Raw genomic sequence first — 18,018 nt, forward strand, 5'->3', positions numbered from 1 at the left:
GGCTGTGGAAACATTGTTCTGTACTTTGAAAATGAGACTGCCTATAACAAGAGGTTCAAGAACGAAAATTTCAAATCTTTTTTCATGTTTAAACACGAACTTAAACACCTACAGGATAGACCTTAGCAGAGTTTATGCACCAAAGACTATGAAAGTGATCCAGAAAGTTTACCTGCTATGTGTAAAATTAACATTTATTGCAGTGGGAACTGCAAAATTCGCCGGAATTAGATTACTCTGCACGTGTGTAGATGTTTCCCAGTGTGAAGAGGCTGCAAGGAGGCACATGCTCCTCACTTCAGTCCTCAGCTGGCATGTACTGCTTTCTGCTCATGTAATGCTCATCAGAGAATGCTCAGCCCATATGGACAGTACTGAGCCCAGCCCCCAGAAAAGGCTGCTTTTTTAAGAATATTTCTGACTGACATTCTTTTGCACAAAGTCTTGGAATTAGAGTACTCTTAAGAGCAAGATCTGCTTTTTATTTCTTTTTCCTTCCATGAACATTTTATTAAATTGCATTTAATGATATATATTATTTGTTCTGTAAAAAGCATAAACTGGCTTGGTACTAGGCTCGAAATTCCAGGCTTGTCTCCTCCAAAAGGCAGTGATTTTATCACAAATCAGATCTCTGGCTCAAGCTCTTTCTTTCTGTTTGTTTTTCCTTTCTGTTGGCTTAATGGATCTTGCCTTCATCATGGTGCAACTTCAGCCAGCAGGTAAATGGATTCCGATTGTAAAGCTCAGTAAAATAGCCAACTCTCGGGAGATGGATGGAAATTAAAGGCCTGGAATCCAGGCCTTGGGACATTTGATTGTCTTGGTGGCTTCTACTGGGCTCCTTTCAATTCAGCAATGTCATTCTTGTACTGAAGTGCCCAAAACTGGACACAATAGTTGAGATTTGGGCTCACAAGTGGTGAATAGAAGGCAAAATAATTTCCCTCCCTCTGCTGTGTGCAGTCTTGGTAATATGGCCCAATATGGGATTCACGTCATGTGTCCCAAGAGCTCACCACTGTCTTGGTTTGTTTCACACCATCTTAAAAGGGTGAATGAATGACAGTTTCTCATTAGACAACAACTAACAGGCCTCGTAGCTGTAGACACCAGTTTGTAATGGTCTAAGTCTTGTAAGTATTCATTTTCCTGGGATAATTCCTGTGATTTTTCAATATCATCATGATTTGAATCCCCTCTAGGAAATAAAATCAAACCTAAAGTTTTAAAATGTAATGTACACTTTTGCTGCTTTGCATACAGCATTTTAAAAAATGCTTCTTTTCTGCATGTTGTCTTCCCCAGAAGATTACTCAAGGGAAGTTGATGGATCAATAAGGTTTAATTATCATCAGAGAGCAGACAAGATACATCTGTTATATCTATAATGAAATCAGTTTTCAATATACAAAACTTTTTAAAAGAATATTCTGCTTTGGCATTAATGATTTTCTTACTTGAAATTTTAACATTTATTTACTGTAGAAAATTAGATAAGAGATAAAACTCATATTTAAAAATGGAATTAGCTTTAAGATGCTGATTGTTCTTTATTCTTCTGCAGGCAAAATGATTGCGTTCCTGTAGGACACTTGGCATTTGCTTTTATATGGATGATCAAACACAGGGAGATGTTGAACCTTGCATTTACACTATTAAAAACTAGTTCTTTAGTACACAGTGATGGTACTCAAGCAAAATTGCTTTCATTTTTTTCAAATATGTAGCTACACATTTCAAATGTGTAACTTCACTGTGCTTCCTTTTTCACAACTTTAACTTTTCACAGCGATAGCCAACTTACTTATTCTTTAAATAACTGTGCTGTTACTACTGTATAGTTACAGTAACACATTTCTGAATGCAGAGAAATTGTGTACCTAAATTTATGCCAAAGTGTACTATAGTATAAGAAAATATAATTACATCAGTAAGAGCTGGAAGTAAATGTTTTATCATTTTCAGCAGATTATTTCTGTTTAAATTGTCCAGCTGTTTGCATTACTACTCATAATATGAGCAAAAATTGTATTGAACATTCCTGTGAAATAATCATTCATCTACCTCAAGAGACTTACTCGATAAAAGAATTAAGGGGGAGATAATGCAAATAAAAACATTGGAGAAAAAGATGAGCAGGGTGAAAAAGGATGTCTGAGTGGACATTCGGAGACAGTTCTGAACCAACAGACTTTTAAAGAATTATTTGAAAGTTATGAAGTCATGATATCCTGATTGTTTATTCATGCACACTGGAAGAAAACAAGAATGGGAAGAAGGCTTTAAGAACCTAGGTCTGTCATGTTAAAAAACTAGCACATCAAAAGACAGAGTTTTTTCCTCTTCTTTTCCATATGTGATTGAGGGAAGAGTAGCAAGAACTGACACCTCTAGATGAGACAGCATAAGCTGAGTTCCTCCATGAGAAGTGACTCCACCTCACCCTGGGTGCTGGTGAACTGGGCAGGGCAGAGAGAAAACTTGTGTGAAGGACAGGAGTAAGAGAGCAGGTTTAACTGAGGTTTAATGTGCAAGCTGAGGAAGTACCTGAAGAGAAATAAGATGTGATAACATATAGCTGGCATTTTGTTCATAAGTTATTTTTTCATTTTGATGGTCCTTTTTATGTATGTCGTGAGCTGCTCTGTTCAGAACTGACATTCATATGCATCTGGAGAAACCAGTACAATCAATCTTAGAAACTTTAAAGCTAATAATGAAGGAAAGTAATAACTACCAGGGCATCAGTTACTTGAGAGGATCATTTTAGAAGGTAAACTAAATTCTCACCATTTAGTAATTACATATACTCATGAACATTATCTGCTTGTACGTGGACAAGTTCATATTCATAAATAATGGTGCTAGAAATCAGCTCTCTGCATGCAAATGCAATTAAACAGAGGTATTAGCATTACAGTCCCAGTTTCCTAAGGGGAGATTTCACCTCTGGAAAATAATGTATTGAATCTTCTTCTAAGGGAACCTAAAACTGACAAATAAGAAAAACGTATTTTAAATGTTTCCCAATATTTTAAATGTTAGAGTTTGCTGCATTGTCATATTCGGTACTATTTCAGATTTTAGCTTTTTCTGCTGGGATGTATATTCATTTTCATGTGCAGAGTTAGTGCCATTGCACATGGGAAGTAGCATGTAGATGACACTGTTTGCATTCAGGTGCTAGGTTTTGTGTATAAATGTTAGTACCAGTGTGCAGAAATGTAGTGCCACAAGCAAATGTGGCTTAATGCATTTCAGGCAATGTAATGTTTGCTTTAATTCAGATAGTCTGAATTTAATTCAGATTGTCTGAAGACATTCTGTTTTATTTAATGGGCTCCTTTTGCTTTCCATCCATCACACCTCCAGATTTATCTCTCCTAAATGTGTATTTTAGAATGGGAATTTGATAAGGTTAGTTTTACAAATATATTGATAGTTTTTCATTGTTTTTCATGAAGAAGTGTGTCACTTTTGAACACTAACATGTTCAAAAGGAACACATGGATCTTTACTTAGCTGTTAATATAGCTGTCCAAGTTACTTTTGAATTGCAACAGGGAGTAGAGTACTTCCAGCTAAGTGTGAAGGTCACTGGGTTACAGGAGTTGTATCAACTGGTAATTATATTTGAGTCAGTCGATAACTTGGGTGTATTCTTATAGTTTTTTGGTTTTTTTTTTACTTTGAGTGGTTCTTCTGCAGCCATATATATGCCATTTAGAGACCTTTATGGTGATTTGAAATTTTGTGCTTAATATCTTAGTAAAATATGCTCATAAAGTTCATGTTATCAGAAGGACCAGATACTGCTAATGCTGGGAAAATGTAATATTCTGTGTATTTTTTCAGACCTTTTTTTTAATTAGGATATGTCTGCTTGCACAAAAAGGTTAATTTCTGTCTAGCAAACTGTATGCAGATGAGGAAGGAGCAGTCTGTTATTACAAATTCATGAACTGTATCTGCATTAAAAGTTCATCTTTTTTTTTTTTCCTGCCCTTGAGAGGGAGCAACTAGAAATGACAGGACATATTGGAATGAAGCCTCAGTTTCACACATGCCTGACAATGTTAAATCATTTTGCTCTCTCCACAGGATTTTAAGACAGTGCTGTCTTTCCCCCAGTACCCAGGGGAGTTTCTGCACCCTGTGGTTTATGCATGTACTGCAGTTATGTTGCTGTGCCTGTTTGCTTCTATTATCACCTACATTGTCCATCACAGGTAAAAATTCCATTTTAAGCATATATTAAATGGTCAGCATGACTCTTGAATTTTTATAAGCCTTACTGTAAAGATAAATTAAAATTACTTGAATTGCTGTTGGATAATAATGGTAGCAATGTGATTTACACCAGAGAAATCAAAACTAAGTTTATGTTAACCTTTCTTAAGCTGTTTCCAAGCTTTCCTGGCATATATATTTAAATTTTCTGCACACTTTTCCTAAGATTTCTAACTCAACAATTGAATATAAAACCTGAACACTATTAAGTTGTTTTCTGGCAAATTCCAGTTGAGCAGCCCTTTGGTCAGCTACACTTGCTGTAATGGCTTTTAAGACCAAGTTTGCTTGGAAGACTGGTAACTATCACTGGATTAAAGAAACTTTCTTTGTCTTCTAAATTTTGGGTTTGGAACACTTGTGTTTTCTTTGATATGAAAAATTTATATAAATGCCATTTTAACTTCTGGTTAAAGACCATTAGCAATTTAAACAAGTAGGAATGTATTGTGCTGTAGAAGCTGCTAAATATTAATTACGTGAAGTTAATGCAACGTCTTCTGATCTTCACCTTCCATTTAATCCTTTAGAGACATCTTGTTAAAGTTCTGCATATGTGAAGCTATGCAATAAGCCTTTTGCTTTTAGTACTCTACTTTAAATGCTTGATTTGGGGGAGGAAACTTTAAATCAGTAGACTTTCATGATTTTTACAATTTATTTTACCTTTTTATCATTTATTGCAATAGGTCAGACTCTGTCCTATGAGTAGATTGTTACAGAGGTATTCAAGAATCTGAGAATTTTATTCTATCAAATTAAGGGTTTTTCCCAAATAGTAATCTTCATAATAAATATGTTGGGAGTTTTAATTTTAAAATATGATTTTTTTTTCAACAGCACAATCCGAATAAGCAGAAAAGGATGGCACATGCTTCTCAACTTTTGTTTCCATACTGCTCTCACATTCGCTGTTTTTGCTGGTGGAATCAATCGCATTAAATATCCAATTATATGTCAAGCTGTGAGTATCTGTCTTAGTAATTCTTACTAATAGAATTGAATCTTGCAAATGAGTTTTTAACATAATATCGGCAGTTCTCCTTTTCTTATATTGTTCTTGTATCCTAAGTTTTTCAAAACAAACTATTGTAAGCATGTCTTTTAAAGGCCAGTACTGGGATGTTCAGTGTTTGGTTGTCACGTGAGTTTCTCTAAGAGGGTGATCAATGCATTAACTTCTCTGACGCTCAGATTGCCTCATTCTTGTTGTTTTGGCTTTTTTTTAGAAAAACATTGAAAATCTTGATATTTCTCTGCTGTACAGGATAGTTGAAACCTATGAATCCAGAATACTTCTGTCCTTCCTGTATTTTGGATTGAATGTGTGGGACTAAAGTTACTGCTTCACTTTTGTAACACATACACTGTTTGCCTGGGGATGGCCCTGGCTTCTCTGGATGATCCCTAAGGAGACACAGCAGACCAGCATACTTGTGCTTTATGGACCCTTGTTTGCACTGCTGGACTGTTTCACATCTCTTGCCCTCCGCATTTTTGGGGCAATAGTGTGGTGAGATGCGCAGACAGGGCTGGATTCAGCTGCTCTGAATATAAAGGCTGAGTCTGTCCAATGTGTAAAGAGAGTAATTTCAGTCATCTTCTGTAATGTCTGCTGAGGGCTTGTTGCGATTTATTTGCCTTGAATATTTCTTCCTCTCAGATTTTGTAGAAGTGCACCAGGTCTCATGAATGTTGTTGGTATTTTCCTGTAGTAAAGCACTTTGTTTAGCCAATGTTCTCCCGGATTTTTTGCCTGTCATGAAATCCTGTTCTTCTGGTTGCCTTGAATGGGTGTAAATGGCAAGAGTCAGGAGCCAACAGCAGAGTCACTGCAAAGCTTGCATAATTAGTGTAAGAGTTATCACTCTTACAGTGTTCAGTGAGGTGCTTTGGAAGCCTTTTGTGTATCCCTGTTCATGATCATCAGTAAACAGCACATGTGTGTCTGTAAGCACTGTGATGGTCTACATGTGAAGTCTACCTAAGTGTATTACATGATACTCATTTAAATAACACAGTTGCCCACTAGATTGAGAGAAATATCGCACAATATCTAGTGTATTGTGTCATAACTAATTTGTAAGTTCTAGCAAATTGAAATATCACTTACCGTTGTCTTTGACTGCAGTTTGCAAGTGATAGTAGCAGATTAGTTTGTAGGGCAGCCATGGCCACTTAATTACATGGTCACAAATGACCATCTGTTGTTTCAGTTGTTGTCTGATTATTTACTTTGCAGCTTGCATGGTAGCAATGTGGTATTAACAGCTATAATGAAAAATTGATTGAGATAAATGTGTTATTAATAGCCTTTTATAAGTAGTACATAAACTACAGGGGTATCTTAATAAAGTGCATTATCAGTGGCATCTGTCTCTTGCTGTGGGACAGGGCCAGATCCTGAGCTGCTGAGAAATATGCATGCTTAGTGAAACTGAATTGAACCATCCCTATATGTCTGTTAACCAGTTTCATTAAGCTATTTATTTACCTGATAATATGCTACATCAACAGACAATATCATCAGTAGTTACAATATAGGAAAGACACAAGTGACACAAGGCAAAGACTGTCCTCTAGTTCCTGGTAGAAATTGTCTGATGTAATTAGAGAGAGCTAATGGGTGAAATAGTCCAAGCAATCTAAGACAAGTCTCCAATAGCTGGTAATAGAGGCTGAAAAACTGTTCACTTTGAGAACATCATAGCCAGCCACAGATCCTTTCTTGCTTTCTGACAGCAAGATTTTCAAAATTGAGTCCTAGCGCCTGTGTCCTATGATAACCCTGAGACAATTACTCTGTGATTTAATATCCAACATGCCAAAACTCTGATACCAGGGCTTAAAATATATTTGTGAAAATGTTACTGCTTCAAGCAGCACTAACATATTAGTTATACCACAGGTGTAACACCATCAGTTGCCATTCCAGAGGTATCCTTAATTCTGCTAAAATTCAAAGCACAACTTCAACCTGCAGCAACGCAATTTTCACTTTTTATTTCCCAAGTGCACAGAGAAAGATTCCAAATGCAAGTATTTTTTGTCCTAATCACGGAAATGTTGTATAAAAGCCAGTCAACCACCACCTTTCCTATTGGAATTAACCCTAAAACTTACGCAAAAAATTCACTGCAGCATACTTATCAATGTGAAATAATAGACTAAGTTAAGTTTTATCTTTCAAATGTAACCAAAAAGGGTGGTTCTAAATTAGCTTCATTTGGATCACCTTCTGTCTCTAAATGAATAGTTAGAGGTTAGTTTTAAACATCAGGAATTAATGCTATGGAAATGGGCCTATTTTCTGTGATAGCTGGAAGAACCTTCAAATCCCCTTCAAGGCAAAACAGTTGCACAAAAAAAAAGTCTTTTCAGAAATGGTCAGACATTTATTTTTATGTGGAATCTAAAAATCTAAAATTCCCTTTTAAATCTGCATATCTATTTCAGAGAGGATTTTGTATAGACCTTTCACTTGCATATGTGCTCTGCAGTCTTTATGATTTACAAAAAACCTGATGCTAGAGTGCTGGTCTGGAAGAGTTGATTGCATCTCCGCACATTTCCTGAGTGAATGAATCTACAGAATCTTTAGATTACCCTTGAATCTCATTCTGGGTATCCCTGAATGTTGGCTGTTGTAGAATCCAGACTCCCGAGTTTACTGGCAAAATCTTTCATGCAAGTCAGAGGTTGTCTTAGGAGCAGCAGGGATAAATCAGAGGCAGTACACTACTGGAAAGGTGCTTGAGCCAGCCAGTGAGCCCTTCCATCTCCCACCTGGGGCCTCAGGTTAGTTTGCTTCAGAAGGCAGAAGGAAGCTCACTCTTTTCATGTAAAGATTGAGAGAGAAGGAGACACAACTGTTGCTGGATTACTCCCCATGTATGGCAGCCATCAATTCTGTACTGTCAAAGATTTCTGTTTCGTGGCTTCTACTTTAGAGGAAAGGATGATATCCATGAGTTTATGGATGCTAGGGGATGAAATCATCAGTTAAACATGTTAAAGCATGAAGAATGGACTTCTGGGTGCAAGATTCAGGGGACAGAAAAGTTATGGAAAGAGACAGAATCTTATTTTTTTTATTGCATCACCACTCCAATCACATCTCCAAGAACCACTATGGTTTATAAAATAAAAGCTTCCATGTAAACTTTGGCAAGGCTCAGATCTCCTTCTCCCTGATGAATGTCATACATGAAGCTGCTTGTGAATTCATTTCTGTAAGGCAGTAGATCTTCAGCAAGAAAGGCAAAGCTCATTCCATACTAGCCAGCAGCCTACAAGTTCAACTCATAAAGTTGAACTTCGTGTTCTAAATTTTCTACCTGTGAAGGGAGCATGGGGTTTTGCTAATGCTAAATGTTTAAAGATCATGAAATATTCACATCCATTGGTGTTACAGACTGCAGAGAAACTCCTGAGCACCTTCATCTCACAGGAAAGAATAATTTTTGTTGCAGGATTAAAAGTTTAATCAGAATGTTCGTGCATATCTGTGTCCTTCTTTAAATAAAACTGAATTAAGAAGTACAATCTTATCTGAAATATGATTAAAATTAGGGATAAAAAGAAATTAAATTAAAAATTTGGGGAAAATAAAGAAAATTGTATGCAACTTAAAGCTGATCAAGAGACCTTTTTGTGCCAAAATGCTTTGCATAAATGTGTATTCTGGTTATTACCATGGTAACTGCATCATATGGAACTTAACTTATCTCTAGGGTACTGAAATTTATTGAAGGAGCACAAACAGACAGCATCTTCTTACTGAAGAAAAGTATAATTTTCTATTCAAAAGGCTAGTGCTTATTCCCAAAGATAAGAGTTCTAAGAACACAAGATGTGTTAAAAATGAATCCAATAAAATTTTTACCATATAACTGTGGTTATTAAAGAGCTTTTAGGTACAGTGTTCTTTTCAATGCATATATTCTGGCAGTTTTTTCTTTTCCATTTGGCCTGTCAGTGGCCATTTCTTAAAAATAGAGGTCACCACTTCAATATTTCCAATTATAATCCTTTATTCTGTTTGGAAAAATCAACCCTTTCCATACAATTTTATGTGAAATACAAAAGTTCTGCTAATAGTGAAAATAGTTTTAAATTATCACTTTGGTATTTAATTTGTATAAAGTTTTTGGCCTCTGAAGCCTTACAGAGTTAGAAATCCATTACCAAGATACACACAGCTAAATTTGTACCCTGGACCTTTCATACATAACCTCAAGTTTGCATTTGTTAAAAGAGTCAAGAAAGAGTTTAATGAACAAAGCCACCTTGGTCTTTCTGTTGAGCCTCATCCTTCCCTCCCATGTCATAAGCTGCTATCTCACATATTTCTGCCCTAGGGCCCAGGTGTCTTTCTAGCCTGAGTTACAAACAGGTGATCCCTGAGAGTTAGGGGGGACAAAAGAACTTGCAGTCACAGTCCCCAAGCACAGCAATGAGGACGATGCATCTCTGTGACATAACTGACGTCGGTAGTGAGACGAGAGGAAGGAGGAGGCAGAGAGCAAAACCCAACACTTTGAAATATTGAGCTTTCAATGGGAAGTGTGACAAGCATTTCTTTACTAATTATTAGTGGATGAATAATAGCAAAAAATTCTAGAATTTAATGTAACAGCTCAGTGCACCCTTCCAAATTCCACACTTCTGCTGTGTCATGTCAAATCTGTTAGTCATAAGGAGGTCCAGTATCTTCAGGATAAATCCTTGTTTCCTTCAAGCAAGAAATGCAAATAGTTTGGGGTTTGGGATTTTTGTTTTGTTTTGTTTGTGTGTTTTTTTTGAGTGAGAGATGTGGCTCATTAAGAGTTAGTACAGAGGATGATAACATTTTTGCCTCCTCCGTGTTTGTTCGATTTCTCCTTTGTATCAGAAGTAACTCAGTTGCTGAAACATGAGCACACCGTGAAAACCAGCAATGTGCTGCAGGTGTGGCATAGCTGTGATGTTTTCAGTCATTTCAGTTGCCTCCTTGAAAGTTCAATAAAATTGTTTTGTTGTACTATTTTTAGGTCTTACATTCATTTAAGTGGCTGATGATTTCTATCTATATGGTCATGTATGTTTTCAGAATTTCACATGTAGGTGCTTTTTGACCTGGAATTAATTTCAAATGTTCCTATTATTGCACATACTTGTGTGAAAAACAGAATATATGGCAGCAGGGCTATGCTGAAATGAGAAAGAGGTTAGAAGCTAAATATCTAGATTTTTTTCCCAGTTCTTTCTCATTATTTCTGCCTCCTTTTTCTTCCCCCTTTCTCATCCTCCTGCCTCCCTTCCCTGCTCATGGTCCTGTTCAGAGCATCCCTACAGAAACTCTGCAAGCTGCCTGTGAACCAAGTCCAGACAGCACCAGTCCCTGAACTGGCGGCATCTGCCAGCTCATAATACACAGATGTCTCATTCTCTTATTTCTGCTTCTTTTACCTCAAGCAGCAGCAGTGATGAAGGCTTTATCCTCTCTTGTCTAACATGACAGACAAGTCCCAGAGAAAATTACAAAGGGTTTTCTGTTGATGATATTTGCTGCTATCTTCAAGTTTTGCGCTATAATACTAAATAGAAACAAAAGGCATGGATTTTTTTTTTCTTTACCCATCAATTATTTTGTTTTAAGTGGAGCAAAAAATGAACACTGGTTCCAATAAATCATTATAATAGATTTGTGTTAGCTTTGTTCAGCAATTCTCTATATTCCTTAAACTTTTATGTTCTTTCCAATTATAGCAATATTTTACTTGTCACTGCAAAATGTCAGGTTATTGCTTCAAAGGTAACCTCATTTTATATAATCAGATGCAGACTTAGTTGATGTAATAAAGCACTGGAGATTGGATAAAATTCCAATTACTGCTTCCATAGTAATGAATAACAATTACTAACATAACAAAGATGTTAGCATTTTAGAGGTGTTTGTACTTTGTTTTCTTTTCAATGAAAAACACACCAGTTTCTTGGAGACAAAGTGGTAATAACATTATTAGAGTTTGTAATTCTTTTTAGGGGGGGATGCCAAGAACTGTCTTTTTCTTTTTTAATTCTGTAGACAAGTTTTATTAAAATATCTCTGAAAATAATCTGGATTTATCAGTGCAAATAGCACTGATGCCATTTCCAGAAGACAACCTTGCCTGTATATAGCAGAGAGGAAACTACAGCAGGAAACTACTTCTGAAAAGTTAAAGCAAATAGCATAACAGTGAGCAAAAATGCTGGCCTCTCATTACATTTTAAATTGCACTCTCGTGATAGGCTAACAAAGAGTGCAACACAAACTAAGAGTCACATCACTTTAAATCCAGTGTAAAATGTTTTCCCTGTGCCCTTATGAAGTAAGATTCTTGTAAAACTCTTGTTTTACTGATCCATTTATTGAGTTGTTTAATTGTCCACTCTGTTTTAGGTTGGCATAGTACTGCATTATTCTACACTCTCTACTATGCTATGGATTGGAGTAACTGCCAGGAATATTTATAAGCAAGTCACAAAAAAACCTCAGCCTTGCCAAAACAGTGACCAACCTTCTTATCCAAAGCAACCTCTACTCAGGTATGGAATATTATTTTTTTAATCTCTTCCTAGAACATATAAATTATAAGCAAACTCTCATTCTTATTTCTATATTGTTTACTTTTTATAGACTATAAATAGCATCCATAAAGAATTGAGCCACCTATGTGTGTACAAAAATCTGAGTATTTATTGTATGCTGACAGTTAAGTCTACTCAGAGGATGGAAATATGCAGAAGTGGTATTGACTAAGTTCAGATACCTTTATATGAACAGGAAGAAGTGAAATGTTTCCGATGATTTCTTATGAAGGGAAAAAAATCCCCCAAACCAGAAACTGGCATGATTCTGAGCCTTATTTAATCATCAGAAACTGTGTTGTAATGACCCTTTACCTTTATCTCTTCTGCTCTACTTCTTGCCTACACTTGTATGAAAGCCTAATAACCTGATAGCAGCCTTGCTCGTTCCCCATCAGAGATGTAATGCTATTACAGGAGCGACTGGAAGTCTGCACTCCCTATCAGCTCTCGCTGGAGCAGACTCAAATGTGTCTCTGATGGCATCGCAGGTGTAAGACAGTGGGAGTTCTTGCCAGATGCCTCTGAGATGCTGAAACTCCAAGCCAAAATAGTCAGTCTGCACAAGAAAAAAAAATTAAACCCTAGCAAAACCTTACCACAAAAGCAGGATTTCAAGCCAAAGGCACGAGAAGATTAATTCATCTTTTTTAAGCTTAGTCATCAAAAAATTACCTATTAGTCAAAGTTATATATTGTCCCTATACAGATTTTGGAGGGAGGCAGAAAAAGAACTTCCAGAGGACAATTCCTCCTATCCATCTTGAATGTTTGTGTGAGGACAGGATGAATTGCCTTATGGAGGTGCCTCTTTTTTCCCACAGATCATGGACAAGTCTGAATGGTCAATTTAGCCTAAAGACCTTAGTTTTGTAGTGGAGGTCAGGAAATACGAATTCTACTTTTTATGTCTTTTCTGTGAGAAATCCACGGTGTATTCTTTTAAACAGATGTAGATTATTTTATTTTAAACACAAAATTTTTAGCAAGTAGCATTTATAAATGACTGTGTGATGGTGTCACAACTTGTTAAAAGTCTGTAGGAAGATGAATTGAGTTTTTCCATCTGATTCTCCAGAGTCAAATTCTTACTAACATGATTTTAGTTAGAAAACTAGCAAGTTTTCTTCTTTTTAAAACACTTTTATTTCTAGAGATGAAATTTATTAGAGGTAACATAAAATGTGTATTGTGATGAGAAGTACCATATTGATCCTTAGCTTTGTTAGGTTTAAGCAAGAGGATAGTCTTTCACTGAGAGTGCCTGACTTTGCTAATCCATGATTTACTACACCATTCTTCAGAGATGAGACTTTCACTCCTTCAGTTACCAGCTCGTGGCAAAATGAATAATTGCCAATTTTCAAATGCTGCAGTGTGACTATGAAGGTAGAAAATTGTTACAAGTTACATAGACCCAGCATAGTGTATGTTCTTCAAATTCAAATCTTGTTTGAGTTGGAAAACAATAGACAGTCAGGTTACAGGAAAGATGACTCTAATTAGAATCTTTGTTGTACCAGTCATGTTGAGGTTCCCAGACAGTGAAAATAAATAGTAGCTATTTTAAGTTTAGTAATAGAAATGATAAACCACCTTCTAGCTGTAAGAGAACATGGGTATAATTGTTTAATAGCTAAGTAAAATTATTCTAAGCTATTTTTCTCCCACAGGGCACCATGTGTCTTAGAGACAGAGGCACTGAAATGTCTAATACCATTTCACAATGGTTAGCACTAGATTCAAAATAGTAATGATCAGTTTCACTTCATGTTGAAAACAGGCATAGTATAGGTAAAATTAACAATCACTTTAAGCAAGGAAATGCTAAGCTCATAATTAGTAGTTTGTTTTTTTAGAATGATAATGATCAATTTTGGGTGTATTTTACCTTTCCTGATTTTAATAAAATTAAAGTCTGAATTATTCTTTGTCATAATATTTCCATAAAATCCATTAAGGATGCTTACATTTCAAGGCAGTCATTTATAAGAAATGTTTTAACTAGTCAGTGTTACTGTGTCTATAAGCCAATGCCAGCCTTTATACATATTGTTCCTCAGGTACTTAAGGGAAAACATCTGAGTTTGGGTGAGAGGGTGTTAATTTGTCTCCATTTGACACCAGTAGATAGCCAAATAGTATAAAGTTTATTCAAATGGAGATGGATGTAAGCTTTTTTATATGTCAGGACTGTCAGTGATAGGAAGCAAATTATACAGTCTACGAGACACTTTTAAACAAAATGTAGTTTTTCAGTGGTCCTTCTCTACAGACTTACTTACAGAAGTGAATGTGTTTGGCAAGAGCTCCATGCTCGGCTGTTGCCCTTCAGTCTTCTTTGGTAAGGGATGTATTTGATAGAAGGTGTTTCCAGTTTACATGTGAGTGTTTCTGTATTCCTTATATATGCACTTGCTGTAGGAGACATTGAGGTACCTTTTGTGAGTCAGTAAGTGGGATCTAATGCCAAAAATCAGTACATAAATCTATCATGTGGAAATTACCAAGAAATCATAAAATTTATCTCACCACATTTGTTTCACAAAGCTTGGTCCATTCTAAAAAGCAGCTGAAATAGTGAAAATAAATAGAATAGAATATCTGAAAGGAGACCTTACCTGTTAGTAGAAAAGGATGTAGGCTTGTAAGAGTTGCTGCAGTTTCTCTGCTTGCTGTTTGCATATTCATTTGCAGAAGCAAGACAAATTAGGTGCCCTTGATCTTTTTCTCCTACTTTTCTTTGAGCTGCAGCAATAAGTACCCTATTATGTAAAGCTGTGGTTCTTTATACATTTTCTCTCTTCTAGATAGAGTGATCAAATTTGAAGCATTTTTGCAGAATAATTTGACTTCATGGCAATATGATTTTAAATATTGCCTCTTTTTATATGTTAATCATATATTATGAGATATGTTATGTACACTGTACATTATACAGTATATATATTTTATTATATATATTATTCATGAAATATATATAATCTGTTAATTATAGAGTTAAACCCCTGAGGGCCTATCACTTTCATGACTGGAACCAACTGTAACAATTCTGGCATTTTTCTCTAAATGTGCCTAGATGCTAATGAGGTAGATCAAATTAATGCATCATTGAGTTTTGTGTATTGAAATTCTGAACCTTAGCACTTCAATAGATAATGAAATTACTTCCTGTAAAATATACTCCCTGGTATTCTTAATAGAAATAAATAATTCTATCTGTTCATCCTCTGTGGACATTTGTTAAACCTGGCAGAGTGTAGCTTCTGACTCATCTGAAGGCAGATTTTGCCAGCAAAGGCAAAGGGGCATGCAAGATTCAGCTATTACTGCAATGTACAGAACTTCTTATCAGCCCAAGCTGAGGCACAGTAGTGTTAGTTTTTGTGCCTGCTATGTGCATGAATTTTTCATGTGATGCTCTGTGCACATACAGATTAGACAGAAGTACAGACCAGCAGAAAATACTTCTGAAAGATATTCTGTTAAAATCATTTCTTTCTAACGTGACAAGAAAAAAAAAAAAATCAGATTACTTTCATTTTTAATAAGATAACTAGTGAACACAATTGCATTCTAAACATTCAAAATAAAAAATAAATAAGCTGCTAGCTGGGCCAGAGATTGGTGATAAGGAGACAGATAATTAAGTTTTATCTCAAGGTTAGGTACAAATATATCTCCTAATGTTCTCCTACCTCTTTTATTCAATGAATATCTTGCAAGATAACTAATATGGCAGTCTTCAGATTACAGAGTCCAATATCCCATATCTGTCATAAAAAAATATCAATGTGCATAAATAAGGTTGCAGAAGCAACAGCAAAACTAATAACATGATGTCGCTGTCTCTGTTGAACTTCATCTTATTTTTTATCAACATATTTTGACAAGCTCTTTTAAATGTCCCTTCTAAAATTGTGGGGCTGTTAGGAAATGTACCTCTTTTTAAATGTCCTTTCTAAAATTGTGGGGCTGTTAGGAAATGTACCTCATGCACTGCATTAGAAAAATTTTATATCTAGCTGTAGTAGCAATTTCAGAATGGATTGTGCCCTTTCCTTTGTATTCAAAGTAGTAGCCTTAGTACTATAGCTAAAAAATCATAACTGAGGCAAGTTGAAACAGTTTTCAGCAGCACACACAGAGTACCTACAGTCGATACCACTGGCTTCAATTCATTTCTCTTACTGTTTTCGACCTTAAGTAACTGTAAGAGTTAAGAATAATTTTTAGAATGAGAAAGCTGATTTCCTATTTCACATATTTTGAAATGTCTTAACTGTCCTTTAAACCTGCACACAGAGCAGACCTAGAAGTACAGTAGTTGAGAATGGGAGTAGTTTGGTCAAACTCTACTAATCTGCTAATAAGATGTTTACATGCAGACATGAGTATGGGTGTCTGCTATTCTATATGAGGTCGTATATGGGCAAGTTTCTGTACATCATACATGCACTTCCAGAGTATAGAGCAAGGTCTGGAAAGCAGCAACAAAAGGGGTCTTCCTAGTGAGCTGTGTTTGTGGTGTAGTGGTGACTAACAACCTACGTCCTGAGCTCCTGCAAGGTGTGGTAGTGCTGCACTTGCATCCTCCCCCTCTCCTTGGGAGTGTGGCAGCAGCTCTTCATGTTCATTCCCAAGCTCATTATTTCTCTCAGCTAACTAAACATTAATCAGCAGCACCCAGCTAAACAGTAGCTAAGTATCTTTGAGACACTGAATTATGCTAAATCCTTTCACTGCAAAAAGGAGAAACCACACTAAACTTTCAAATACAAGAAAATCCTCTTCTGTTATTGTCGACTAGTCCTGTGATGAGGCTCTTGCCTTACAGTGAGGGGATTTTACAGACTTGCGTGATACTACAGGGGTCATGACACCCATTTAGTGCTTTGCTCAGTGTTAAACCTGCTTTTCTCAGGATGAACATTTAGCTGCTTGATCTGAATTCTGACAAGCTGGAAACCAACACATTGGCACAAATGGATCTATTGCTATGTTTGCCTAACTGCTGAGAGAGCCTGGCAGGAAATGTTGCGACTTCCATCACAAATTGATTATAGGAAAATTTTTACTGAATAAGTTACCAATAAAGCAGGCTGTATCTTGAATATGAGTTGCACACAGCAATCTTCATTATGTCATTAGAAATTGTCACATGATATTTTTGCACCATAATGGAGTTACTAAAAACATTCCAGTTATAAAGACCAAAGACTTCTTATATTTAGTTTTTAAAGAATGATTATGTCCAGATAAAAACCCTAGAATAAAAAAAAACCAAGCGCTTTCTAATATTCCTGAGGCTGAAAGGGTCTTCAGAAAATGATCTTTGTTAATGTCTCCAATCATTTATAACAAGCTGGCTACAATTTATTGCAGCATGATAGCAGTGTAATGGGGGATCAACATTTGACTATGATAAGAAATACTTTATTCAACATCAGGTTTGGCAAATACGCTATTTTTTTGGCCATGCCCTTTTCTGAATCTTCAGACTGAATCATATGAAGCAATGTAATTTACATTCTGACAGACAGAGACATTACTTGTCCCCTTGACACCAGCAGCTCTGAAATGCAGTTAAGTTCTAGTGCATTTTTCATTAGTGCTGGCTCTGATGAATTCATGTCTTCTAGAATGAAACAGTGATTGAGAGAGAGGGAGAGAGAAAGAGGTCAGATGAAAAGTATCATTTGCAATCCATTGTTTTCTTCTTCGTGATATGCTCTTAAAAATTAACTCACAGAGTTTTGATCCATGAAAGCCCATCTTTCCTTCCCACAGAGAACACATCAAACTTTGTCTATAAAGTATAAATTTAGACCTGATTATCCTAAGGGATCACCTGTCTTTTTCTTAAAAATTCTCTATGGTTTGAGTATGTTGAATTAAATGGTAACTGCCACAGGGCAGAATTCTCAGGAGCCTTGAGGACATCTCTCTAGTTCACTCTTTACTATTAGCATAGACCCAATTGTGTCATTGCAGAGTGAGTGAAAATGATGTCTCTGTGCAAGTAAGGTTTTCACCAGCTGGATGAACCATGGCATGGTGAGCCAACAATCTCTCTGAGAATCTGCTCCAGGAAGTTGACTATAATTTAAG

General features: G+C 36.1%; 1 protein-coding gene across 1 annotated transcript in view; it reads left to right on the plus strand.

Annotated features, from left to right (window-relative positions):
* LOC128791410 (adhesion G protein-coupled receptor A3-like) overlaps positions 1-18,018 on the plus strand; it is a 255,560-nt gene that overhangs the window by 213,843 nt on the left and 23,699 nt on the right. Inside the window, exons 15-17 of the mRNA XM_053949060.1 lie at positions 4,105-4,232; positions 5,134-5,257; positions 11,720-11,865. Coding sequence (XP_053805035.1) covers positions 4,105-4,232; positions 5,134-5,257; positions 11,720-11,865 — 398 coding nt within the window. The remainder of the gene's footprint in view (positions 1-4,104; positions 4,233-5,133; positions 5,258-11,719; positions 11,866-18,018) is intronic.

This window comes from Vidua chalybeata, chromosome 8, assembly GCF_026979565.1.
Source record: "Vidua chalybeata isolate OUT-0048 chromosome 8, bVidCha1 merged haplotype, whole genome shotgun sequence".
Taxonomy (NCBI): Eukaryota; Metazoa; Chordata; class Aves; order Passeriformes; family Viduidae; genus Vidua; species Vidua chalybeata.